We start from the raw sequence: 27,910 nt of genomic DNA on the forward strand, positions 1-27,910 counted from the left end.
AACCTTGGATTGGACTTTTGACTACTCTTTGAATTCAGCCTGACTTTTGACCACAGATTTAACCCTGATTACTCTCTGAACGTTGCCTGCCCTGAACCCAGACTTCTATTGGACCACACTGCCTGTCTGCCAACAGCAAGTACCTGTTTGCTGTGCTTAGCTCATGCCTGCCCCGGTGTGTTAGCCAGGCCCTATAGAAATGTGTACAAGACCTGGGGGCAACCTAGTACCAGTAGGCCTGCTTGCCTTTTGGGAAAGGGGGCTGCTATAGGTAAAGAACACAGAGTCAGCTATAGTGCCTGACCATCAATGCTAGGGGTAGGCGTGACAGAGTGTATTGGCCCCAGAAATGCACTGGCTTTAATTTGCTATGAATAAATGTTATCATTAAAAATCTTGGATTTTTAGACCTTTTTTTGGCGCTCTCATTGGATTGTATGTATATGAACTCTCATTTCTGGGTTCTTTACCTGTTAGGAGAGTCCCTGTTTTGTTGAGTGCTGTCAAACTGGAACCAGTATGCCCAGTGACAATTTCAGTGACCCTTAGAAAATCTGAATCCAGCACCCAGTTTGTACTTTACCACTTCCTTACCGCACAACAGCAAAAAGATGGCCACACGTCCTCCTGGAACCATGCCCCGCGCGCCCCCTGGGGTGTGCATCCGGTGCATTCTATGATTGCTGTGTCCTTCAGGCTGTGATTTGACACAGCTGATCACAGATCATGGTAAAGGGTCAATTACAGCTGCTGTTTACCCTGTGTTTAGCTGTGTCCAATCACAGCTGATCACAATGTAAACAGACTTGACAGTTATCGGCAGTGCTTTCCTCACACGCAGTGACAGCGTGAGGAAAGCAGAGCCGGTAACCGGCCACTGTCACAGGGGACATGTACACAGATAATCAGGGCACTGATCATCGGTGCCCTCGCATTTCGCATTTTTAATGCAAGGCTAAAAATAAATGAAAATGAAATGTGTACATATTAACGGTTTAAAAAAAATCTGCAGAAAAATAACAGTTACGGGGAGAAGAGGAAGGAGTTAAGAGGTGCAATCAAGTTTAACTAAGGGTTAAGAATATAAATTTCCTTTTTTTTTACTGGTGAGGTTGCTTTAAATATCATATGCAGATCAAAGGTCACATTTGATCTGCAGATGAATGAAGCAGAGTAAATACAATGTAACAATAATGTTACTTCTGAATGAAGCTTCTGAACAGCATTCCTTCAAGCACTGCAGCTCCAGTAAATAGGACTTTCTGTCAGGGCTGGGCTCAGCCCTTCCTTCTCTGAGCTGGCCGCTCAGCTGTCGGTTAATTGCCAGCTCCTATCTCTCCACAGTACTCAGCTGCTGATGATATCCTGCTCTTCAGTCCTGCCTACTTAAACCGTTCAGCCCAGTGGATCTCTGCCTTCGCCTTGGTCAACATCACAAGAAACATCTCCTGCGATCCTGTGTAAAGACTGGCTTTGCTGACATCCCTTCTGGCTCCAGATCCTGCTTGCTGTTCCACTACATTGATCCCTGACTTCTGGCTTGGCTGACTATCCGTTCCTGTTACTGAACTTTGGCTATGTTTTGACTATGTTTGTTCTTTTACTTTTATTATTAAACAAGTGTGATTTAACTGTACTTCTGTCTCGGTCTGATTTCATGGTTTCTGACACTTTCTCTGCTTTGAAACACAAGCATTGCGGAGGAACTATATTGGTGGTGGCAGGGGAAAGGGGGCTTAGGTTTAATTTTAATATGGCATCTCTCAGTGGGAAAAAACCATTTCCAGCTTTCATTAATAAAGTAATAATTCTGAAAATTAGTCATAGACTTATTGTCAAGTTCATTAAAACAAAGGCATCATGGACTGCTGGGCACACAAGTGTTACGCATGAATGCCCCAGGAAGATGATGTACATACATATACAGGTAGGTCAAACAGAAAACAAACTGTGTACAGTGCTCAATAGTTTAGAGTCAAATTTACACAGAAAAATTAATAAATTAGAGATGTGCCTATTCTCTCTTCCCTGCCTAAACTGCACAATCTTTTAACTCAAGAGTCAGAAAGCAAACAGACTCAGCTCTATGTTAAAGTGGAGTTCCACCCAAAAGTTGAACTTCCACTGATTTGTCTCCTCTCCCCTTCCGGTGCCACATTTGGCACCTTTCGAGGTGGGGGGGAGCAGATATCTGTCTTTCACAGGTATCCCGTTCCCACTTCCGGGAGTCCGGGCTGTGGCCCATGATGTCACCGGTCAGTTCCCTCTTCCTCCCTCCTCCTTCCACTGCCACCGGTCCAGTAGGAGAGAGGAGCGGAGCCTCACGCATGCGCAGTAGGGTTCCCAGCGTGAAGCCGTAAGGCTACATTGCCAGGTTCCCTTACCCGCAATAGCAGCGGCAGCACCTGACCAGCCGATGGAAACATCCGCTGCGGTGCCGACATTGCTGGACTCCAGGACTATTATTAAACTCCAGTACTATTATTAAAAGCCAGCAGCTGCAGTATGTGTAGCTGCTGGCTTTTAATTTTTGCAGCAGTGGGCGGACCTCCGCTTTAAAGTGGGTGTCCCTCCTTGGAGTTTTCAGCTGTGTTTGGCCTATATTACATCAATGAGTCAGAGTACATCCACAGTTAGAATTACCTCTGGCAAGGAATTTTAAAGAGCACAAACATTCAGTATTATTTTTGAGGTTTTGATATTTGATCAGGTTCCCTGATATCATATAAGAGATAATAGAGAACTAAAATTTAATCATAGAGATTGTGGTGGATTGTTACTCTAGAAACCCTTCAACCAAAAGCTTTAATGTTGATTTTGATTTACCTTCATTTACTTAACCACTTGCCGACCGCCTAACGAAGATATACATCAACAGAATGGCACGGCAGGCAAAATCACGTACCTGGTACGTGATTGCCTTCCCACGGGCGGAGGGTCCAATTGGCCCCCCCCCCGATGCCAGCGGCGGTCGGCTTTGGTCTGGGAGCGTTTAGAGATGAGGGGGAGGCCATCCGATCGTGGCCCCCCCTCGCGATCGCTCCCAGCTAATGACAATCATCCCCTGCCTGTGTAGTACACAGAGGCAGAGGATGTGATGTCATCTCTCCTCGGCTCGGCAGTTTCAGTTCCGGCGCCGTGGAGAGAAGACATGTGAGTGCACAACACACACACACAGTAGAACATGCCAGGCACACTTTACATCCCAGATCCCCCCCCGATCACCCCCCAATCACCCCTCCCCCCCATCACACTGACACCAAGCAGTTTTTTTTTTTTTTTCTGATTACTGCATGGTGTCAGTTTGTGACAGTTAGAAGTGGTAGGGCAGTTAGTGTTAGCCCCCTGTATGTCTAGGGTACCCCCCTAACCCCCCCCTAATAAAGTTTTAACCCCTTGATCACCCCCTGTCGCCAGTGTCACTAAGCGAACACCCAGGCACGCAGCATACGCCTCCCTTAGTGGTTCCCAAAAACGCAGTGTTAGCGGGATCAGCCCAGATACCTGCTAGCACCTGCGTTTTTCCCCTTCGCCCGGCCCAGTCCAGCCCACCCAAGTGCAGTATCGATCGATCACTGTCACTTACAAAACACTAAACGCATAACTGCAGCGTTCGCAGAGTCAGGCCTGATCCCTGCGATCACTAACAGTTTTTTGTTAGCGTTTTGGTGAACTGGCAAGCACCAGCCCCAGGCAGCGTCAGGTTAGTGCCAGTACCGCTAACACCCATGCACGCAGCGTACACCTCCCTTAGTGGTATAGTATCTGAACGGATCAATATCTGATCCGATCAGATCTATACTAGCGTCCCCAGCAGTTTAGGGTTCCCAAAAACCCAGTGTTAACGGGATCAGCCCAGATACCTGATAGCACCTGCGTTTTGCCCCTCCGCCTGGCCCGGCCCAGCCCACCCAAGTGCAGTATCGATCGATCACTGTCACTTACAAAACACTAAACGCATAACTGCAGCGTTCGCAGAGTCAGGCCTGATCCCTGCGATCGCTAACAGTTTTTTTGGTAGCGTTTTGGTGAACTGGCAAGCGCCAGCAGCCTAGTACACCCCGGTCGTAGTCAAACCAGCACTGCAGTAACACTTGGTGACGTGGCGAGTCCCATAAGTGCAGTTCAAGCTGGTGAGGTGGCAAGCACAAGTAGTGTCCCGCTGCCACCAAAAAGACAAACACAGGCCCGTCGTGCCCATAGTGCCCTTCCTGCTGCATTCGCCAAGCCTAATTGGGAACCCACCGCTTCTGCAGCGCCCGTACTTCCCCATTCACATCCCCAACCAAATGCAGTCAGGTGCATGAGAGGCATTTTCTTTATGTCCTCCCGAGTACCCCTACCCAACGAACCCCCCAAAAAAGATGTTGTGTCTGCAGCAAGCGCGGATATAGGCGTGACACCCGCTATTATTGTCCCTCCTGTCCTGACAATCCTGGTCTTTGCATTGGTGAATGTTTTGAAAGCTACCATGCACTAGTTGAGTATTAGCATAGGGTACAGCATTCCACAGACTAGGCACACTTTCACAGGGTCTCCCAAGATGCCATCGCATTTTGAGAGACCCGAACCTGGAACCGGTTACTGTTATAAAAGTTAGTCACAAAAAAAGTGTAAAAAAAAAAAAAAAACACAAACAAAAATATAAAATAAAAAAAAATAGTTGTCGTTTTATTGTTCTCTCTCTCTCTATTCTCTCTATTGTTCTGCTCTTTTTTACTGTATTCTATTCTGCAATGTTTTATTGTTATTATGTTTTATCATGTTTGCTTTTCAGGTATGCAATTTTTTTATACTTTACCGTTTACTGTGCTTTATTGTTAACCATTTTTTTGTCTTCAGGTACGCCATTCACGACTTTGAGTGGTTATACCAGAATGATACCTGCAGGTTTAGGTATCATCTTGGTATCATTCTTTTCAGCCAGCGATTGGCTTTCATGTAAAAGCAATCCTAGTGGCTAATTAGCCTCTAGACTGCTTTTACAAGCAGTGGGAGGGAATGCCCCCCCCCACCGTCTTCCCTGTTTTTCTCTGGCTCTCCTGTCTCAACAGGGAACCTGAGAATGCAGCCGGTGATTCAGCCAGCTGACCATAGAGCTGATCAGAGACCAGAGTGGCTCCAAACATCTCTATGGCCTAAGAAACCGGAAGCTACGAGCATTTTATGACTTAGATTTCGCCGGATGTAAACAGCACCATTGGGAAATTGGGAAAGCATTTTATCACACCGATCTTGGTGTGGTCAGATGCTTTGAGGGAAGAGGAGAAATCTAGGGTCTAATAGACCCCAATTTTTTCAAAAAAGAGTACCTGTCACTACCTATTGCTATCATAGGGGATATTTACATTCCCTGAGATAACAATAAAAATGATTAAAAAAAAAATGAAAGGAACAGTTTAAAAATAAGATAAAAAAGCAAAAAAATAATAAAGAAAAAAAAAAAAAAAAAAAGCACCCCCGTCCCCCCTGCTCTCGCGCTAAGGCGAACGCAAGCGTCGGTCTGGCGTCAAATGTAAACAGCAATTGCACCATACATGTGAGGTATCACCGCGAAGGTCAGATCGAGGGCAGTAATTTTAGCAGTAGACCTCCTCTGTAAATCTAAAGTGGTAACCTGTAAAGGCTTTTAAAGGCTTTTAAAAATATATTTAGTTTGTCGCCACTGCATGTTTGTGCGCAATTTTAAAGCATGTCATGTTTGGTATCCATGTACTTGGCCTAAGATCATCTTTTTTATTTCATCAAACATTTGGGCAATATAGTGTGTTTTAGTGCATTAAAATTTTAAAAAGTGTGTTTTTTCCCCAAAAAATGCGTTTGAAAAATCGCTGCGCAAATACTGTTAAAAAAAAAAAAAAATGAAACACCCACCATTTTAATCTGTAGGGCATTTGCTTTAAAAAAATATATAATGTTTGGGGGTTCAAAGTAATTTTCTTGCAAAAAAAAATAATTTTTTCATGTAATCAAAAAGTGTCAGAAAGGGCTTTGTCTTCAAGTGGTTAGAAGAGTGGGTGATGTGTGACATAAGCTTCCAAATGTTGTGCATAAAATGCCAGGACAGTTCAAAACCCCCCCAAATGACCCCATTTTAGAAAGTAGACACCCCAAACTATTTGCTGAGAGGCATGTCGAGTCCATGGAATATTTTATATTGTGACACAAGTTGCGGGAAAGAGACAATTCCACATATGCCCATGGCCTGTGAGAGCAATATATCATTTAGTGACAACTTTTTGTAATTTTTTTTGTCATTATTCAATCACTTGGGACAAAAAAAATGAATATTCAATGGGCTCAACATGCCTCTCAGCAATTTCCTTGGGGTGTCTACTTTCCAAAATGGGGTCATTTGTGGGGGTTTTGTACTGCCCTGCCATTTTAGCACCTCAAGAAACGACATAGGCAGTCATAAATTAAAGGCTGTGTAAATTCCAGAAAATGTACCCTAGTTTGTAGGCTCTATAACTTTTGCGCAAACCAATAAATATACACTTATTGACATTTTTTTTACCAAAGACATGTGGCCGAATACATTTTGGCCTAAATGTATGACTAAAATTGAGTTTATTGGATTTTTTTTAGAACAAAAAGTAGAAAATATCATTTTTTTTTCAAAATTTTCGGTCTTTTTCTGTGTATAGCGCAAAAAATAAAAACGGCAGAGGTGATCAAATACCATCAAAAGAAAGCTTTATTTGTGGGAAGAAAAGGACGCAAATTTCGTTTGGGTACAGCATTGCATGACTGCGCAATTAGCAGTTAAAGCGATGCAGTGCCAAATTGTAAAAAGTGCTCTGGTCAGGAAGGGGGTAAATCCTTCCGGGGCTGAAGTGGTTATTATGTTGTAGTAATTTATTTGTATACTTTTTTCATTCAAATTCATTCATTCATATTCAAATATTGATTTAATTTAGACCTTTCTTCTGTTCACTCACTCTGCATTTTTTACATTGATAAAAATAAACAAGTAATATATACTGTATACTACATACCCCATAGACATAGCATGAGCAGGACCAGTACACTGTATATAATAATACTACAGACTGTATAAATACTACATACCCCATAGACATAGCATGAGCAGGACCAGTACACTGTATATAATAATACTACAGACTATATATATATACTACATTCCCCATAGACACAGCATGAGCAAGACCAGTACACTTTATATAATAATACTACAGACTGTATAGTGGATATAAAAATTCTACACACCCCTGTTAAAATGTCAGGTTTCTGTGATGAAAAAAATGGGACAAAGATAAATTATTTTATAACTTTTTCCACCATTAATGTGACCTATAAACTTTACAACTCAGTTGAACTAACTGAAATCTTTTAGGTGGCTGGAAGTAAAAATAAAAAACGAAAATAATATGGGTGCATAAGTGTGCACACCCTTACACTAATACTTTGTTGAAACACCTTTTGATTTTATTACAGCATTTAGTCTTTTTTTGGGTATGAGTCTATCAGCATGGCACATCTTCTTTGTAAAAACACACCAAATTTGACAGATTGCGAGGGCATCTCCTGTGCACAGCTCTCTTCAGATCAACATACAGATTTTCAATCAGATTTAGGTCTGGGTTCTGACTGGGCCATTCCAAAACTTTAATCTTCTTCTGGTGAAGCCGTTCCTTTGTTGATTTGGATGTATGCTTTGGGTCGTTGTCATGCTGAAAGATGAAGTTCCTCTTCCAAAGCATAATGCTATCACTAATGTCCCCTAATCTATCCATCTTTAGACGATCCCTGAAAACCCTTCTCTTCTTCTCTTTAAAGAAGCCTATCCTGCTTCATACTTCCTCCATCAGCTCACCCCCCCCCCACAGCTATCACCTTTTGTATCAATTGACCCTTCCTTTTTTGATTGTAAGCTCTAACGAGCAGGGCCCTCTGATTCCTCTTGTACCAAATTGTAATGCAACTGTCATGTCTGCCCTCATGTTGTAAAGCACTGAACTGCGAAAACTGTTGGTGCTATATAAAACCTGTATAATATAATACCATCACCATGCTTCACGGTGGGTATGGTGTTCTTTTGGAGATGTGCAGAGTTGTTTTTGAGCCAAATATATCTTTTGGAATGATGGCCAAAAAGTTAAACCTTGGTTTCATCAGACCATAACACATTTTCCCACATGCTTTGTTTTTGCAAAATTTAGCCAAGCTTGGATGTTTTTCTTCGTAAGAAAAGGCTTCCATCTTGCCCCTCTACCCAATAGTCCAGACATATGAAGAATACAGAAAATTGTTGTCACTTGTACCACACAGCCAGTACTTGCCAGATATTCTTGCAGTTCCTTTAATGTTATTGTAGACCTCTTGGCAGCCTCCCTGACCAGTTTTCTTCTCATCTTTTCATCAAGGCATGTCAAGTTCTTGGTAATGTAACTATTGTTCCATAATTTGCTCTACTTGATGTTGACTGTCTTCACTGTGTTCCTTGGTTTATCTAATGCCTTGGAAATTCTTTTGTACTCTTCTCCTGACTGATACCTTTTTTTTTTTTTTTTTTAATTGTTTATTTAACATTTTTCATGACAAATATAATAACAGTGATGTCACATTCGGGATGAAAAGGAAAATAAAAAAAAAATAAAAAGGAAGGCTTTAACACTGTCATTCAAGGTTACATAAGCTTAAAACATTGTATATAAAAGAGTACAAAAGATGAAAAAAAAAGAAAAAACAAAAACCAGATCAAAAGCTATAAGGTGACCTATATTACAGCTTTAAAATTGGTAATACCGAGTAAGAAAAGCTTTTGATTACTAAATCAGCAAGTCTACGGTAAGTACATTACATGTTTTACTGGAAGTTGGGAAATCATTAGAGACAACCTACACAATCAAAAGAATAAGATACACAGCAACCCAGGGAGATAGAAGACGTAGATTACTATGTATCTCTAATAATTCAACTAGTATCATTTGTCTTAATGTTATAATCATAATCATGGCTGCCAAATAAGAGTAAATTTCTGTATGGAATCTTCAACAATGGCAGTTAGATGTTCCATTCTGCGAATGTCCATTAAGGTAGACAGAGTTTGTGAAAGGGTGGGAGGGGAAGTGGATAGCGAAAGTTTAGGGATAATTTTTTTAGCTGCTAATAACACAAAGGACATCAGTTTCTGCTTTGGTTTGTGAAGACATTGATATGGGAGGCCTAGTAAATAGTACATGGGGTCTAGGGGAACGAGAGTTCCCGTCAGAGACTCTAGTAAGGTTTGGATCTGCTCCCAAAATTGGGAAACTAAAGAACATTCCCAAAAGATGTGAAAGTGGGAACCAACCGCCTTATTACATCTCCAACAAATTTGGGAAATGGACGAATCAATCGCGTGTAATCTTTCCGGGGTTTTATACCAAAACATAAGTACCTTATAGGCAGTTTCTTTGTGAGATATACATCGGGAGCTTTTGGAAGTGGAGACCCAGATCTTATCCCAGTCTAACAAAGATATGTTATGTTGGAGAATCTGTGCCCATTTCTTCATATAATAATGTGTATCTACTTTTAGGGGAATGGCTTTGTGGAGTATTCTATAAATGGTGGATATCAATTGGGGTTCATGGGGACCTGTAGCACAGAGCATTTCAAATTCAGTAGGTTTATCTAAAGACAGTGTAGGAGTTTTGATAGAAAAGAAATGTCTGACTTGTAAATATGAGTAAAATATGGTTTTGGGTAGTTGGTGTTGTTTTTGGAGGTCCTCGAAGGATAGTAAATGTCTCGTGGCTGGGTTGACCAGCTGTTGCAGCTGGAAAATCCCGGCCTTAGACCAGTGCACCACACGGTCATAGGACAGACTATCCGGGATGTCTGGGTTAAAGAGGATATTGGTGAGAGGTGAGCATGGGGATGAAAGTGAGTATTTAGTGGAGCACTTCTTCCATATTGCTAATGTAAAGAGCATCGGGGCCAGGCAGAGACCCCTCAGCTGGGGCATATATTTATCAGTGGAGGGCCACAACATATAACATGGGTGTACTGGGGAAGTTATGCTCATTTCAATATCCGCCCATCTATTTGGGGCTGTTCTATTGGTCCATGAAGTAAGGGCCCTTAGATGAGATGCGTAATAGTACTTGATAAAGTCTGGAGCTCCTAGGCCTCCTTTAAGCTTACGTGCCATTACCACTGAGCCCGCCACTCTATGTGAAGCATTGTTCCATATAAAACGGAGGCTTCTTCTTTGAAGATTTTTCAACTGAGACATTGGTATTGCCACTGGAAGTGTCTCAAATAGGTACAATAATTTAGGAAGAATAGACATTTTTAGAATATTTATACGTCCAAGGAGAGAGATGGGCAAAGCGGTCCAATGGGTCAGCAAGCGGTTAATTTGTTGGAATAGGGGGGGTAAGTTCACCTGATATAAAGTGGAGTATGATGCTGTAATGCGGACACCTAAGTATTTCAAGGATGTAGAGCTCCAATGATAATTATATTTCTGTTTAAGGGTGACCAGATTAGATGGTGTGATATTTATGGGAAGAGCTTCTGTTTTGGTAGTATTAATTTTAAAGCCAGAGATTTCACTAAAAGAGTTTAGGATTTTATGTAGCGAGGGTAGGGACGTGTGTGGTTGGGTAAGTGTTAAAAGAATATCGTCTGCAAAAAGGGATAGTTTGTATTCTAACTGACGCAGGCGTACTCCTACTATGGAGGGGCATTCACGAATTGTCGCTGCTAAGGGTTCCAAACTGAGTATAAAAAGTAAAGGTAACAAAGGGCAGCCCTGTCTGGTACCTTTGCTAAGGGGGAATGGGGAAGATAGATAAGATGAAAGTTGTACTTGGGAGGTAGGGTGAGAGTATAAGGATCTGAGAGCCTGTACAAAGGGACCCGAAAAACCATATTTGGACAGGATCGCAAACATAAAGGGCCAACTAAGGCGATCAAATGCTTTCTGGGCATCTAAACTTAAGATTACTGCCGGGGTTTTAGTTCTAGTAAGCAAGTCTACGAGATCTATGGTGCGTCTGGTGTTATCACCCGCATGTCTCAGGGGGACAAATCCAACCTGATCTCTATTTATCAGAGACGGTAAAATTTTTGAGAGTCTATTTGCCAGGGTTTTGGTGAAGATTTTGTAATCAGAGTTTAATAGGGCGATAGGGCGATAATTGTCAGGGGCAGTTGGGTCCTTATCTGGTTTTGGTATGACTATAATATGGGCATGAAGAAATTGGGGGTGAGGTATGGTACCTTTTAATAAAGAGGCATATAAGTTTAACATGTGTGGGGATAATATAGGAAGAAAGGTTTTGTAATAGGAGTATGGAAGTCCATCTGGGCCTGGGGATTTATGTAGGGGAAGCAGTTTAATCACTTCAGTCAGTTCTTTAGCGGTGATGGGATCATTTAATGATGAGCGCTGGTCAGGGGACAATTGTGGAAGCTTCAGAGACGATATAAATGAATCAAATTTCCCTTGAGTGAATTGGGTGAGTGGGTCAGAGCTCAAACAGTTATATAATTTGTTATAGAATTCTCCAAAAACTCTAGACATGGATTGAGGGCAATAGGTGGGAGTTCCATCCATTTGTGTTAGATGATCAGGGATGGAAAGACTTGGGCGAGGTTTCAGTCTGTTCACTAACATTCTGTGAGGCTTGTCAGCATATTCATAGAACTTCTGTCTTGACCATAAAATGGCTTTAGATATTTTATTCATCTCCAATGATTTAATTTTATTACGAATAGACATCACCTCCCGTAAACGGGTGGTAGTGGGGGCTTGAAGTAAGTGTACCTCGGCTGAGCGTAGTTGAGTCAAGAGTTCAGCTTTTTGTTGAAGCGAGTCACGCTTCCTGTGCGACCCAGCAGATATGCACTCACCCCTAAAAAAGGCCTTGTGGACCTCCCACAGAATGGAAGTGTCCGAGACAGAGCCATCATTGAGCTGAAAGTATTCAGTCAATTTTGTTTGGAGTTGCTGTTTAATAACCTCATTTTTTAGGAGAGACTCATTAAGTCTCCAATGACATGACTTAGGAGAAGCGGAATGTAGGGATAGATCTAAGGTTATGGGTGCGTGGTCGGACCACGTAATTGGACCAATTTCAGAGGCAACTAATTGGGGTAGCAAGGGTGCGGAAAGTAGGAAGTAATCAAGACGAGAATATCCTTTGTGTGGGGGGGAATAAAAAGTAAATTGTTTACCAGTGGGATGTTTCACTCTCCAAGAGTCAAACAGGTTATGGGTGCGAATTAATTTGCGGAAGGAGGTAGATAACCTATAAGCCTGGGCTGGAGGGGTGTTTTGAAAAAGATTAAGTCTATCTTTGTTGGAGGACATACACATGTTGAAATCTCCTCCCACAATTGTGAATGGGTGAGAGGAGTTTTGTACTTCCTCAAGAACTGTAGTGAGGAATCCTATCTGTCCCGAATTGGGTGCATAGATGTTGACTAACGTGAGTTTCGTTTTTAAATGGACACAGTTCAGGATAACATAACGCCCCCGGGGGTCCAGTTTTGAGTCAATAACTCTTATAGGACATGAATGTTTGAACAAAATTGCTACACCTGCCTTCCCAGATGGGTCGGAGGCTACAAACGTGTTAGGGAACAATTTAGAAGCGAATTTAAAGGAGCCCCCTGGTCGAAAGTGTGTCTCCTGGACCATGACCACATCGGCTCCAGAGGCTCTGAATTCCTTCAAGGCTAGCCAGCGTTTGTGAATAGAGTTCAAACCCTTCACATTACACGAGAAGACCTTCAGAGCCATGAGGAGGGCATGTATTGTACAGCAATTGAAAACTTAATAACATACAGCAACATTTTTAACCAAAGTAGGTTAATCTGTAGTATCTTTACACATTTCTCAATTGTCATGTAGACAGTGAGCATATATACTTTAACAGCAAAAAAAAAGAAAATGTTAGGCATATATTCAGGCCAAAAAAGGGCCTAGGATTGAAAAGAAAAAAAGAAAAAGAGAAAATATGAACTAAAAAAAAAACAAAAAGTAAAAAGGAAAAAACATTTTGACATCCTGAAGATGTAAAAATCTTCAGGGGGCCTTGGCTACCAGCCATAGGCCTGTAGAGGAGCATGTCGGTCAGCAACGTGGACGGATCGGTACCTGCTCCCTCCAAAAAGAAAAGAAGATTATATATGCAAACTTTCAACCTTGGATTCTGGGGGAGAAAAAATATAAAAAAAAAAAAAAAAAAAAAAGGGGGGGGCCGTACCAACCGGGGGGGGCTGGAGTCCCCAAACTGGAACAGTTGCCTTTAAACTAGGCCAGCAAGAGCAGAATTAGGGAGGTCTCTCTCTGCGGTCATCAGGGAACTTCCCTTAAAATCCTCGGTGCCACCAAGGAAAATGGTAGGAAAAAACATTGAGGAGCTTCTCCTCATTAAGTGAAAAGTGTTCAGGTAGGCATTCTAGCTGAAGCAGGACGTTGAGGAGTGGAAAAATTTCTTTGACGTCTCCGACGAACCGGGGTCCAGATCGCTGTAAGCGGTTGAAGAGGAGCAGGAATCAGGTTTAGAGGTGGTGGAGGCAGATCTTCTTCAGGAATAGGCGGCAATCCTAAGTTGCGGATAAAGGCTTCACATTCGTGTAATGCTCGCATCGAGTATTGAGTGCCATCTCTCGAGGCCGAGAGGCGAAAAGGGAAACCCCATCTGTAGGCAACTTGATGTTGTTGCAGGTGCATGGTTACTGGCCGTAAGTCACGCCTTTTAGCTAGTGTGATGGGGGATAGGTCGCTAAAAATTTGAAGTTTAGCACCTTTGTATTCAATGCGATTTTTATTTTGCATGGCCATTGTGAGAGCTTCTTTGCTTTCATAGTAGTGGAAGCGAGCTATTACGTCTCTTGGGTTGGTACCAGGGGGTGGTTTCGGAGCTAGGGACCGGTGAGCCCTGTCTAGCCTCCAATCGATATCTGGAATATGTGGAGCTATAGTGACAAACAGTCCTAGGAGATAGGGACGTATTTCTTTGTCAGGAATAGGGATGAGCCGAACACCCCCCGGTTCGGTTCGCACCAGAACCCGCGAACGGACCGAAAGTTCGCACGAACGTTAGAACCCCATTGACGTCTATGGGACTCGAACGTTCGAAATCAAAAGTGCTCATTTTAAAGGCTAATTTGCATGGTATTGTCCTAAAAAGGGTTTGGGGACCCGGGTCCTACCCCAGGGGACATGTATCAATGCAAAAAAAACTTTTAAAAACGGCCGTTTTTTCGGGAGCAGTGATTTTAATGATGCTTAAAGTAAAAAAAAAAAGTGAAATATTCCTTTAAATATCGTACCTGGGGGGTGTCTATAGTATGCCTGTAAAGTGACGCGTGTTTCCCATGTTTAGAACAGTCCCTGCACCAAATGTCATTTTTAAAGGAAAAAATCTCATTTAAAACTGCTTGCGGGTTTAATGTCATGTCGGGTCATGGCAATATGGATGAAAATCAGTGAGACAAACGGCATGGGTACCCCCCAGTCCATTAGCAGGCCCTTTGGGTCTTGTATGGATATTAAGGGGAACCCCGCACCCAAATTAAAATAAGGAAAGGTGTGGGGCCACCAGGCCCTATATACTCTGAACAGCAGTATACAGGCGGTGCAAACAAGACAGGGACTGTAGGTTTGTTGTTAAGTAGAATCTGTTTGTAATTTTGAACGGGTACATTTTTAACGTGTTTAGCTCCAGCCAAAAAATCTTTTCTAAGCTTTTTGGAAAACATAGGGAAGGGTTATCACCCCTGTGACATTTGTTTTGCTGTCTTTCCTCCTCTTCAGAAGATTTCACCTCACTTTTTTGTCCCAATGAAAAATGTTTTTTGAAAATTTGGGTTTTTTTGTGGAACAAGGATTGGAAAGCATCAGTGGAAAGGAGAAATTGTTTTCCCATATTAACTCTTACAGGAAAGAATTTCCCTTCCTAGGGGTAGATTTCATCTCACTTCCTGTTGTCTCCTTCCGTTTGCAAGTAGGAGTCGTTTGTAAGTTAGATGTTTGAAAGTAGGGTCCTGCCCTATATACTCAGCAGAAATTTGGGCCTTAGGTGTTGCTGTGGCCACAACACTGTAAGCCCTCACAGGGCCCTGCTGTGAAATATTAGATCAAGAATTGTAATTACATGCCCCTGTTGAACAGGAGCTGAAAAATTAGGCCTTAGGCACTGGTGCTGGTGCCACAACACTGCAACCCCTCACAGACACTCTAGTTGGAACGCAGGAACGAGCCCTGCTGCAAAGTATTGCTTCAAAAATTGTAATTACACGCCCCTGTTAGACAGGGGCAGAAAAATTGGGCCTTAGGCACTGGTGCTGGTGCCACAACACTGCAACCCCTCACAGACACTCTAGTTGGAACGCGGGAACGAGCCCTGCTGCAAAGTATTGCATCAAAAATTGTAATTACACGCCCCTGTTAGACAGGGGCAGAAAAATTGGGCCTTAGGCACTGGTGCTGGTGCCACAACACTGCAACCCCTCACAGACACTCTAGTTGGAATGCAGGAACGAGCCCTGCTGCAAAGTATTACATCAAAAATTGTAATTACACGCCCCTGTTAAACAGGGGCTGAAAAATTGTGCCTTAGGCACTGGTGGTGGCGCCCAGAACCAAAAATGTTCTTACAAGCTATCAGCGTGATGATTGAGGAGGAAGAGGATAATTACTCAGGGATAGTCACTCAGCATCAGCATAGGCAGTCTTTGGAGGGATCTGAGATTTCAAAAAAAATTATTCGGTTACATCAGCATCAGGTGCTTGGTAGCTGGTGGTGATCCAAGACTCATTCATTTTTATGAAGGTCAGCCGATCGACCGAGTCGGTGGACAGACGCACCCTGTGATCGGTTACCACGCCTCCAGCAGCACTGAATGTGCGTTCCGAAAGAACGCTGGATGCAGGACAGGCCAGTAGCTCAATTGCATACTGTGCAAGCTCTGGCCAGTGATCCATCCTCAAGACCCAGTAACCCAGAGGATTTTCGGTGGGAAAGGTGTCCAAGTCTGATCTTGCCCCTAGGTATTCCTGCACCATGTAAAACAGACGCTGGCGATGGTTGCTGGAACCGATCATACCTTGGGGCTGCGGACCAAAAAATTGTCTGAACGCATCGGTCAGACGGCCACCTTCTCCACGGCTCCTTCTTTGACTGACCGAAGCCTCAGCAACACGTTGTCCAGAAACAGGAGTTTGTAACCTCCCAGTCTCTGGGAACGCGTTGCACAGACCTTTCTGCAAGGCCTCCCGAAGATGTTTCATCCTCTGCTCCCTCTGCGATGGCAAGATAAGGTCCGCAACCTTACCCTTGTAACGTGGATCAAGGAGGGTTGCCAGCCAGTATTGGTCCTTCTCCTTGATACCACGAATACGAGGATCCTTACGCAGGCTTTGCAGGATCAGGGAGGCCATGCAGCGTAGGTTTGCTGAGGCATTCGGTCCGGAGTCCTCTGGGTCACTAAGAACGACATGGTCCGCAGCCACCTCCTCCCAGCCACGTACAAGTCCATGTGTTTCTTGGGACTGATCCCTTAAAGACTGCTGCTGATGCTGAGTGCCAGGCTCCACCTCCATACTGACACAATCTTCCTCCTCCTCTTCTTCCTCCTCGTCCTCTTCCTGTGTGATCGGCGGGCACGCAGGAACACTGTCTGGATAAAGGGGGCCTTGAGAGCTAAGGAAGTCCTCCTCTTCCTGCCTCTGTTCTGCCTCAAGTGCCCTGTCCATTATTCCACGCAGCGTGTGCTCCAACAGGTGGACAAGGGGGACAGTGTCACTGATGCATGCACTGTCACTGCTCACCATCCTCGTGGCCTCCTCGAATGGTGACAGGACAGTGCATGCATCCCTGATCATGGCCCACTGGCGTGGGGAAAAAAAACCAAGCTCCCCTGACCCTGTCCTGGTGCCATAGTCGCACAGGTACTCATTGATGGCCCTCTGCTGCGTGTGCAGCCGCTGCAGCATGGCCAACGTTGAGTTCCACCTGGTGGGCATGTCACAGATTAGGCGGTTCTTGGGCAGGTTAAACTCCTTTTGGAGGTCCGTCAGCCGAGCACTGGCATTATATGACCGGCGGAAATGCACACAGACTTTCCTGGCCTGCCTCAGGACATCCTGTAAGCCCGGGTACCTGCCCAAGAACCGCTGCACCACCAAGTTAAGGATGTGAGCCAAACAGGGCACATGGGTCATTTGTCCCTGTCGGAGGGCAGAGAGGAGGTTGGTGCCATTGTCGCAAACCACCATTCCTGCCTTAAGTTGGCGTGGCGTCAACCACCTCTGAACCTGCCCCTGCAGAGCTGACAGAACCTCTGCCCCAGTGTGGCTCCTGTCCCCCAAGCACACCAGCTCAAGCACCGCATGGCATCTTTTGGCCTGCGTACTTGCGTAGCCCCTTGAACGCCTACAGAGCACCGCTGGTTCCGAGGAAGAGGCCATGGAGGAAGAAGAAGAGGAGGGGGTGGAGGAGAGAGGTGTGTCACAATCAGCATTTTGGAGGCGTGGTGGCGGAACAACCTCCAACACTACTGCACCTTGTCCTGCATCCTTCCCAGCTGCCAGCAGAGTCACCCAATGCGCCGTGAAACTTAGGTAACGTCCCTGTCCATGCCTGCTGGACCATGAGTCAGCGGTAATATGCAACTTACCGCTGACCGCCCTGTCCAGCGAGGCATGGACATTGCCTTCCACATGCCGGTAGAGAGCCGGAATCGCCTTCCGTGAGAAAAAGTGGCGTTTGGGTACCTGCCATTGAGGAACCGCACATTCCACAAACTCACGGAAGGGGGCAGAGTCTACCAACTGAAAAGGCAGCAGTTGAAGTGCTAGCAATTTTGCCAAGCTAGCATTCAACCGCTGGGCATGTGGATGGCTGGGAGCAAACTTCTTTCGGCGGTGCAGCAGCTGGGGCAGGGAAATTTGCCTGGTACAATCTGACGTCGGTGTACCAAAAGCAGATTGCCCACAAGTACTTGGCTGTGACACACCTAATTCTACACCTTCATTCCTCTCACTGCAGGTCTCAGAGAGGACTGAAGGTCTAGTGGGGTTGGAAATCTCAGCTGATGAGGAGCAAGGAGAGATCCTCTTTGTTCTTTGGTGTGGGTCTTTTAGATACGCTTGCCAACGAACTGCATGGCAGGTCAACATATATATATGTATGTGGTACCCAAGCGGGAGATGTTTTGGCCACGCGAGATACGCTTGAGACATATGTTGCAAATAGCAGCGGTGCGATCTGATGCACTCGTCTCAAAAAAGGCCCACACCAAAGAACTTTTTGAATAACGCGCAGAGACTGCAGCGCCCTGCACATGTGGAGCTTTGGGGTGTGATGCAGTCAATGTGCGCTGCCCTTAGGCTGGCCCCTGGAGGGCATCCTGCCTCGTTGGTGATGTGCCGCCGCCTCCTCCTCCTCCTCCTCCTCCTCCTCCTCTCTCCTATCAGGCACCCACGTTGAGTCAGTGACCTCATCATCCCCTCCCTCCTCATCACTGGAGCAAACCTGGCAGTATGCTGCAGCAGGGGGAGCATGACTGCCAGATTGCTGTCCTTCTTGGGCACCCCCTCTGTCCGTGCTCATGTTACTGCCTTCATCGAGCTCAGTATCGTCATCAGAGCCTTCCAAACGCTGGGCATCCTCCTGGAGCATGTACCCAACACTGTGGTCAAACAGTTCGAGGGAATCCTCATGAGGACATGGTGGAGCTAGGGAAGGAGTCACTGATGACATTGAGCTGAGGGAAGAGGCCGCTGCTTTGCCAGACAAAGCACCCTGGGCATGGGTGAGAGAGGATGAGGAGGATGAGGACGGCTTGGTCATCCACTCGACCAAGTCTTCCGCATGTTGCGGCTCAACACGGCCAGCTGCCGAAAAAAAGGCCAAGCGTGTCCCATGGCCACGTGCTGATGAGGATGCACCGTCTCCACGACCAGCACTAGACACAGAGCCTGCTTGCCCTCTCTTATTGGCTTGTGACTGTCTGCCTCTCCTTCTTGGCCTTCCAGACATACTAATGGCCTGTAGCTGCACTAAGCTGGGATAGAACACCTGTAATTTTCTTCAAGTAGCTTTATATACTGTAACCAGACAAGCCTGCCTGTCAGTAGGAAGATAACAGGAACGGATCTAGCTGAACACTGTGAGCAGGACGCACTGTACTAAATGTAAATAGTCTAGCTGCCTGACCGTGGTACTAATAGGATCAAATAGAACACCTGTAATTTTCTTCAGGTAGCTTTATATACTGTAACCAGACAAGCCTGCCTGTCAGTAGGAAGATAACAGGAACGGATCTAGCTGAACACTGTGAGCAGGACTCACTGTACTAAATGTAAATAGTCTAGCTGCCTGACCGTGGTACTAATAGGATCAAATAGAACACCTGTAATTTTCTTCAGGTAGCTTTATATACTGTAACCAGACAAGCCTGCCTGTCAGTAGGAATTTAACAGGAACGGATCTAGCTGAACACTGTGAGCAGGACGCACTGCACTAAATGTAAATAGTCTAGAAGATAACAGGAACGGATCTAGCTGAACACTGTGAGCAGGACGCACTGCACTAAATGTAAATAGTCTAGAAGATAACAGGAACGGATCTAGCTGAACACTGTGAGCAGGACGCACTGCACTAAATGTAAATAGTCTAGAAGATAACAGGAACGGATCTAGCTGAACACTGTGAGCAGGACGCACTGCACTAAATGTAAATAGTCTAGAAGATAACAGGAACGGATCTAGCTGAACACTGTGAGCAGGACGCACTGCACTAAATGTAAATAGTCTAGAAGATAACAGGAACGGATCTAGCTGAACACTGTGAGCAGGACGCACTGCACTAAATGTAAATAGCAGGAACGGATCTAGCTGAACACTGTGAGCAGGACGCACTGCACTAAATGTAAATAGTCTAGAAGATAACAGAAACGGATCTAGCTGAACACTGTGAGCAGGACGCACTGCACTAAATGTAAATAGCAGGAACGGCTCTAGCTGAACACTGTGAGCAGGACGCACTGCACTAAATGTAAATAGCAGGAACGGATCTAGCTGAACACTGTGAGCAGGACGCACTGCACTAAATGTAAATAGTCTAGAAGATAACAGGAACGGATCTAGCTGAACACTGTGAGCAGGACGCACTGCACTAAATGTAAATAGCAGGAACGGATCTAGCTGAACACTGTGAGCAGGACGCACTGCACTAAATGTAAATAGCAGGAACGGATCTAGCTGAACACTGTGAGCAGGACGCACTGCACTAAATGTAAATAGCAGGAACGGATCTAGCTGAACACTGTGAGCAGGACGCACTGCACTAAATGTAAATAACAGGAACGGATCTAGCTGAACACTGTGAGCAGGACACACTGCACTAAATGTAAATAGCAGGAACGGATCTAGCTGAACACTGTGAGCAGGACGCACTGCACTAAATGTAAATAGCAGGAACGGATCTAGCTGAACACTGTGAGCAGGACGCACTGCACTAAATGTAAATTGCAGGAACGGATCTAGCTGAACACTGTGAGCAGGACGCACTGCACTAAATGTAAATAGTCTAGAAGATAACAGGAACGGATCTAGCTGAACACTGTGAGCAGGATGCACTGCACTAAATGTAAATAGCAGGAACGGATCTAGCTGAACACTGTGAGCAGGACGCACTGCATTAAATGTAAATAGTCTAGATAGAAGATAACAGGAACGGATCTAGCTAAACTGAATACAGTGTATATATATATATGCAACACCTGGGATGCATATATATACACAATACACTGTAAGTGCAGCTAACTGACTGACTGTTCTGCCTAATCTATCTAACTCAAATCAAATGACACTGTCTCTCTCTCTCTCTATCTCTCAGCACACCGGAACACACACTACACAGGGCCGCCGTGCAGGCGGCCTTATATAGTGTGGGGTGTGTACTAAATCCCCTGAGCCATAATTGGCCAAAGCCACCCTGGCTTTGGCCAATTACAGCTCTCTCTACTGACGGCGCTGTGATTGGCCAAGCATGCGGGTCATAGTGCATGCTTGGCCAATCATCAGCCAGCAATTCACTGCGATGCCGCAGTGAATTATGGGCCGTGACGCGCCACACGAATTTAGCGCGAACGGCCCATAACGTTCGCAATTCGGCGAACGATCGAACAGCCGAAGCTCATCCCTAGTTAGAAACTGTCTCCGGGATTCCACGGATCCTCACATTCTGGCGTCTCTCTCTGTTCTCCAAGTCTTCCTGCTGTGATTGGACCTGGAAAACATTTTGTTTGAGTGTCGCATTATCTTCTTCGAGTACGTGCACATATTTCACCAGTTCATCAAACTTGGATTCTAAAGTGTCCGTTCGATCGCCAAGTTGATCGATTTCCCCTCGGAGCTCCTGAGCCAGTTTCCCTACTGCTACTGTAAAGTTGCGGGTCAGATCTTGTAGCAGGGTCTGTAATTTTAAGTCCAGCACTGCAACTGTAACTGAGCTGTCCGAATCTTTTCCTTGGGGTGGGGGAGTAGAGATAGGAGTACCTGTGAACAATGCAGGATGATCAGCAAGGTGGTCTGCAGCATTCTCTGCCATATGTCTGAAGTTGCTGTGTGAGGTCTCCCCCCTCTGCTGTTGTGTGGAGAGGGGTGTCTCTCGGGTTAGGGGGTTGTGAGCAGAGAGTTCTTGTGTGGTGATTGCTGTGTCTGCCGTACGTTCCGCTGCGAGCGTTGCAGCCGTCTGGTTAATTGAGGCCGGGGATTGCGGCCCATACAGGAAACGCTCCATGCTTTGAGGCGGCCGGGAGGTCGGAGGTGGGACAAACCCCTGGTAGACGTGCCGCTGGGAACCTATTTTCCCCATGAGGTGCCCGGGAGGTTCTGGGAGCTTATCCAGTGGATCCTGGATCTGTGTGAGCTAGCGTTGCTGAGCAGGGTCCTGGGATGGAAGGAGCGGGTCCGGAGCTACTCTCTTAAGCGTCCGCCATCATCGCCCGCCGCGCATGCCGACTGATACCTTTTAACAATGAGATCCCTCTGATACTTTGGAAGCTCTCTGTGGACCATGGCTTTTGCTGTAGGATGTGACTAAGAAAATGTCAGGAAAGACCTACTAGAACAGCTGAACTTTATTTGGGGTTAATCAGAGGCACTTTAAATGATGACAGGTGTGTACTGACTATTTAACAAGAGTTGGAATGTGATTGCTCATTTCTGAACACAGCTACATCCCCAGTTATAAGAGGGTGTGCAGACTTATGCAACCACATTATTTTAGTTTTTTTATTTTTACCCCCCTAAAAGATTTCAATTTGTTTTTCAATTGAGTTGTACAGTTTATAGGTCACATTAAAGTTGGAAAAAGTGCTCAAATGATTTATCTGTGTCTCTTTTTTTTTTTTTACATCACAGAAATCTGACATTTTAACAGGGGTGTGTAGATTTTATATATCCACGGTATATACACTACATACCCCGTAGACACAGCATGAGCAGGACTGGCACATTAATAAATTTAAAAGAGCGAACAAAAGTCCTGGATGGCTTAACACCAATGTAAAAATGCATATAAAAGCAAAGGAGAAGGCCTTCAAAAAATATAAGGTTGAGGGATCATCATCAGCATTCAGACTTTATAAAGAATGCAACAAGAAATTTAAGGGTGCAATTAGGACGGCTAAGATAGAACATGAAAGACACATAGCAGAGGAGAGCAAAAAAAATCCCAAGAAATTCTTTAAGTATGTAAACAGTAAAAAAGGGAGGACAGGCCATATTGGCCCCATAAAGAATGAGGAAGGACATCTGGTAACAAAGGATGGGGAGATGGCGAAGGTATTGAATTTATTCTTCTCCTCAGTCTTCACGAGTGAATCGGGGGGCTTCAGTAACCAAAACTGCAGTGTTTATCCTCATGACACAACACAGGAAGACCTCCATGGTTAACAGAGGACAGAATTAAAATTAGACTTGAGAAACGTAACAATAATAAATCACTGGGACCAGATGGCTTGCATCCGAGGGTACTTAGGGAACTCAGTCAAGTGATTGCCAGACCGTTGTTCCTAATTTTTACAGACAGTCTACTGACTGGAATGGTACCAGCTGATTGGAGAAAAGCCAATGTAGCACCAATATTTAAAAAGGGCCCACAATACATCCCTGGGAATTACAGACCAGTTAGCCTAACATCAATAGTATGTAAACTCTTGGAGGGGATGATAAGGGACTATATACAAGATTTTAGTAATAAGAACGGTATCATTAGCAGTAATCAGCATGGATTCATGAAGAATCATTCTTGCCAAATCAATCTACTAACCTTCTATGAGGAGGTGAGTTGCCATCTAGATAAAGGAAGGCCCGTAGACGTGGTGTATCTGGATTTTGCAAAAGCATTTGACACAGTTCCCCATAAACGTTTACTGTACAAAATAAGGTCCGTTGGCATGGACCATAGGGTGAGTACATGGATTGAAAACTGGCTACAAGGGCGAGTTCAGAGGGTGGTGATAAATGGGGAGTACTCAGAATGGTCAGGGGTGGGTAGTGGGGTTCCCCAGGGTTCTGTGCTGGGACCAATCCTATTTAATTTGTTCATAAACGACCTGGAGGATGGGATAAACAGTTCAATCTCTGTATTTACAGACGATACTAAGCTAAGCAGGGCAATAACTTCTCCGCAGGATGTGGAAACCTTGCAAAAAGATCTGAACAAATGAATGGGGTGGGCAACTACATGGCAAATGAGGTTCAATGTAGAAAAATGTAAAATAATGCATTTGGGTGGCAAAAATATGAATGCAATCTATACACTGGGGGGATCTAGGATGGAAAAGGACCTGGGGGTCCTAGTAGATGATAGGCTCAGCAATGGCATGCAATGCTAAGCTGCTGCTAACAAAGCAAACAGAAAATTGGCATGCATTAAAAAGGGGATCAAGTCCAGAGATAAAACGATAATTCTCCCACTCTACAAGACTCTGGTCCGGCACCTGGAGTATGCTGTCCAGTTCTGGGCACCAGTCCTCAGGAAGGATGTACTGGAAATGGAGCGAGTACAAAGAAGGGCAACAAAGCTAATAAAGGGTCTAGAGGATCTTAGTTATGAGGAAAGGTTGCGAGCACTGAACTTATTATCTCTGGAGAAGAGACGCTTGAGAGGGGATATGATTTCAATATACAAATACCGTACTGGTGACCCGACAATAGAAATAAAACTTTTTCGCAGAAGAGAGTTTAACAAGACTCGTGGCCACTCATTAAAATTAGAAGAAAAGAGGTTTAACCTTAAACTATGTAGAGGGTTCTTTACTGTAAGAGCGGCAAGGATGTAGAATTCCCTTCCACAGGCGGTGGTCTCAGCGGGGAGCATCGATAGCTTCAAGATACTATTAGATAAGCACCTGAATGACCGCAACATACAGGGATATATAATGTAATACTGACACATAATCACACACATAGGTTGGACTTGATGGACTTGCGTCTTTTTTCAACCTCACCTACTATGTAACTATGTAACTAAGTAACACTGTATATAATAATACTACAGACTGTATATATACTACATACCCCATAGACACAGCATGAACAGGACCAGCACACTGTATATAATAATACTACAGACTGTATATATACTACATACCCCATAGACACAGCATGAACAGGACCAGCACACTGTATATAATAATACTACAGACTGTATATATACTGCATACCCCATAGACACAGCATGAGCAGGACCAGCACACTGTATATAATACTACAGACTGTATATACACTACATACCCCATAGACACAGCATGAACAGGACCAGCACACTGTATATAATAATACTACAGACTGTATATATACTACATACCCCATAGACACAGCATGATCAGGACCAGCACGGTGTATATAATAATAATACAGACTGTACATATATTATACATACCCCATAGACACAGCATGATCAGGACCAGTACACTGTATATAATAATACTACAGACTGTATATATACTACATACCCCATAGACACAGCATGATCAGGACCAGTACACTGTATATAATAATACTACAGACTGTATATATACTACATACCCCATAGACACAGCATGATCAGGAGCAGTACACATAACATCATGGCTGCTATCTAAAATCAAAAAAAGTTTTGCTGATTATAAGCCATCCAAAGAGGAACTTATATTGCAAAAATGTCTACAGTAGGCATGGGAAGAAGATCACACATCTGGACTTCCCATTTTTCTAATTTTACAGACCAAATTAGAAGAAGACTATGTGGCAAGCCTAGCTTGACATATGAAGCGACATTATAATCAAAAACACTTTTAGATGATAACAAGTACTTTGTATACATAGCATTACACATCAATTAATAAAAGTAGTAAAAGTGATCAAACTAAAGACAAAATGTGACCATTAGAGATGAGCCGAACTGCCGTGAGTCCGTTTCAAGCAGGGGTCTGCAAAATTCAAAGAACGCCGAACCCAAACTCCATTGAAATCAATTGGAGCCAAATCTGTCAAAACAAAAAGCCAATTTTCTGGGCTAATAGGCAAGGGGGTGTCAAAAATAGCATGGGGGTCAGCACTGCCCTGGAGAAAATGTACCAATGCAAAAGAAAAACAAAATTGTAAAAAATTCCATGTTGCCAGGGGTTGTGATTATATAAAGCGCTGACAGTTGCAAAGGAAAAAAAAAAGAGTTGTAAATTGCCTGCCAATGGAATCTGCCTCCCGGCTTCTTTTTTTAAAAGAAAAAATGCCACAAAGACTCAAAGGTCCCCCAAAATACAGACCAAGGGTCTGTGTGCTGTTTTTATATTTTAAGGAAGCTGGCAATTAAGATTTATTGGGCAGCAATTTAAACTGTGACATTTCTTTCTTTGTAAATGCCATTATTGCTATAGAACATCATACTAAAATAATACCAAATCCTCTGAATATAATATGGATTTTAAGGGGGTAGCTCACTCATAAAGAACAAGAAAATATATGTGAGGTCTCCCTTATAATCCATGTCATACACTTAATCCAAGCATGCATTGTAGTTGACCAGGAAGGGGGGGGGGTGTAGTGAGTGTGCACCACCCACCTCCAGAGCCATATCAGGCCACATGCCAAAGGGAGTACCCTGCTATGGGCCCCCCCCCCCCCCCAATAGAGCACCTTGTCCCCATAATGATGAGGGCAAGGGCCTCATGCCCACAACCCTGGCCTATATTTGTGGATATGGGCAGGGGGCTTATCAGAATCTGGAAGTCCCTTTTAATAATAAGGTGGTCCCAAGATACAGACTACCCCCCATGTGAATGACTAAGGGGTACATAGTACGCATACAAATCTAAAGGTGTGGTGTCCCTTTAAATAATATCTCAAATCTAAAGACATACTAAATATACAGTATGATAAACACAGTACATAAATATTGATAACATACAGTGATAAATGTGCCCACAAAAAAAGTGTAAAAGTCCAATTAAAATCACAGTCCTGTGATAAGTTAAAGTGATTGTAAATGATTGTACAGTAAATGATCACCTTGTAAAACAATCCATTCCATTTAAAATAGGAATGAAAGGCAAAACTGTTGTGTATAGATATAAATAAAACCATTATAAATCCTTTTTCCCCCCTTTTTTCTAAGTGATCACATCCCCTCTGTTCTCAGCTGCATATGAGCTGGGGGGAGGAGAAGCAGCAGCAGCACACTGAGTTTTCCAGTGAAAGGCTGGGCAGGGGAGACATGCCAGGAAAAGCTTGATTTTTGGAGGAGAACAGGCTGAGTTCCCATCATAGCTAGAGAACTGACCAGGTGTGCCCCCTGCTTAGTGTGGTCTGTTTTTAATAGCAAAGCAGAGGGACTGATAGGAATACCAGAGATTTCACACAAAGGAAGCAATACAAAGAGAACAGGATCATTTCTCATACAAGTACATGGTACAGCAGGCACATACCAGGAATATGAATTGTTGGGGTAACAAACACTTTAGCTACAGGTGCCAGCAATCCTTATGTGATCCCCATGCTCCTTCACCAACACAGATCTTTATTCACTTACTAGCTCTTTTCTTCTTTTTTGTGGAAGTCTGGCCATCCTCACTTTAGCAAAAAGACCCGGGACTCAAGGTGGCTTAGACAGCCATGATTTACAGAAGCATTTCCATGCAGCACTTCTTACACATGCCTGCAACTGGGTCATTTTAGATGACACCAACTCCTCAGTAGTTCTGGAAGTAGGGTACCTAGGCTCCTACAAAACCCTACGTCTTCTCCCATCCTGAGGCCCTCAAGCCCCATTTTTACTCACTTTATCATTGGAGGCGGTGCTCAAGGCCTGGCGTTCCACTCTCAACAGGCACTTCAGTCAATCCTCAGTAGTCACCCCATACGCCACTTTGGTTTAACACAACTCATTAGGAATTTCACTCCATTCCAGATCCGATAGTTTGGGCATCCAGGGGGATTAAGACACTTGCACATATTTGCACTGACGGAGATCTGACTAAATTTGACAATCTGAAACACCACATTGGTCTGCCCAACACTTACTTTTTTGGATACTTACTTAATACACTTTCCCCAGCAACTGGGTCTAAACTCCGACTCTGTTCTCTCCTTTTCTCTCCTTCACAATAGCACAAGATAAAACAAATCAGACCATAATGTACTTTGCATAAAACAATTTTTATTTAGGACAATAAAAAGCACTCACATTTTAATGTGCACTCCAGTGTGCACCCGCTCATCAATATAATAGTCAAACTTCTCAGATGATCACCTACAGCTCAGCCCTACACATTACATCAAAAGACTTCATCAGGGGAAGGAGGCTGCAGTCACTCACTTATAGCTTTATGGTTACAGACACCACAAACACTTCCCCAAACTCTCCACTGCTGCCAGTCTCTTATTATT

General features: G+C 44.1%; 1 protein-coding gene across 1 annotated transcript in view; it reads right to left on the reverse strand.

The window, feature by feature from the left end:
* The window catches only part of LOC141133521 (uncharacterized), a 60,229-nt gene extending 35,076 nt beyond the window's left edge, over positions 1-25,153 (reverse strand). The window contains exon 1 of the mRNA XM_073622949.1: positions 25,073-25,153. Coding sequence (XP_073479050.1) covers positions 25,073-25,115 — 43 coding nt within the window. The 5' untranslated portion in view covers positions 25,116-25,153. The remainder of the gene's footprint in view (positions 1-25,072) is intronic.
* Between the last annotated feature and the right edge of the window lie 2,757 nt (positions 25,154-27,910).

The sequence above is a fragment of the Aquarana catesbeiana genome, linkage group LG03 (assembly GCF_042186555.1).
Source record: "Aquarana catesbeiana isolate 2022-GZ linkage group LG03, ASM4218655v1, whole genome shotgun sequence".
NCBI lineage: Eukaryota > Metazoa > Chordata > Amphibia > Anura > Ranidae > Aquarana > Aquarana catesbeiana.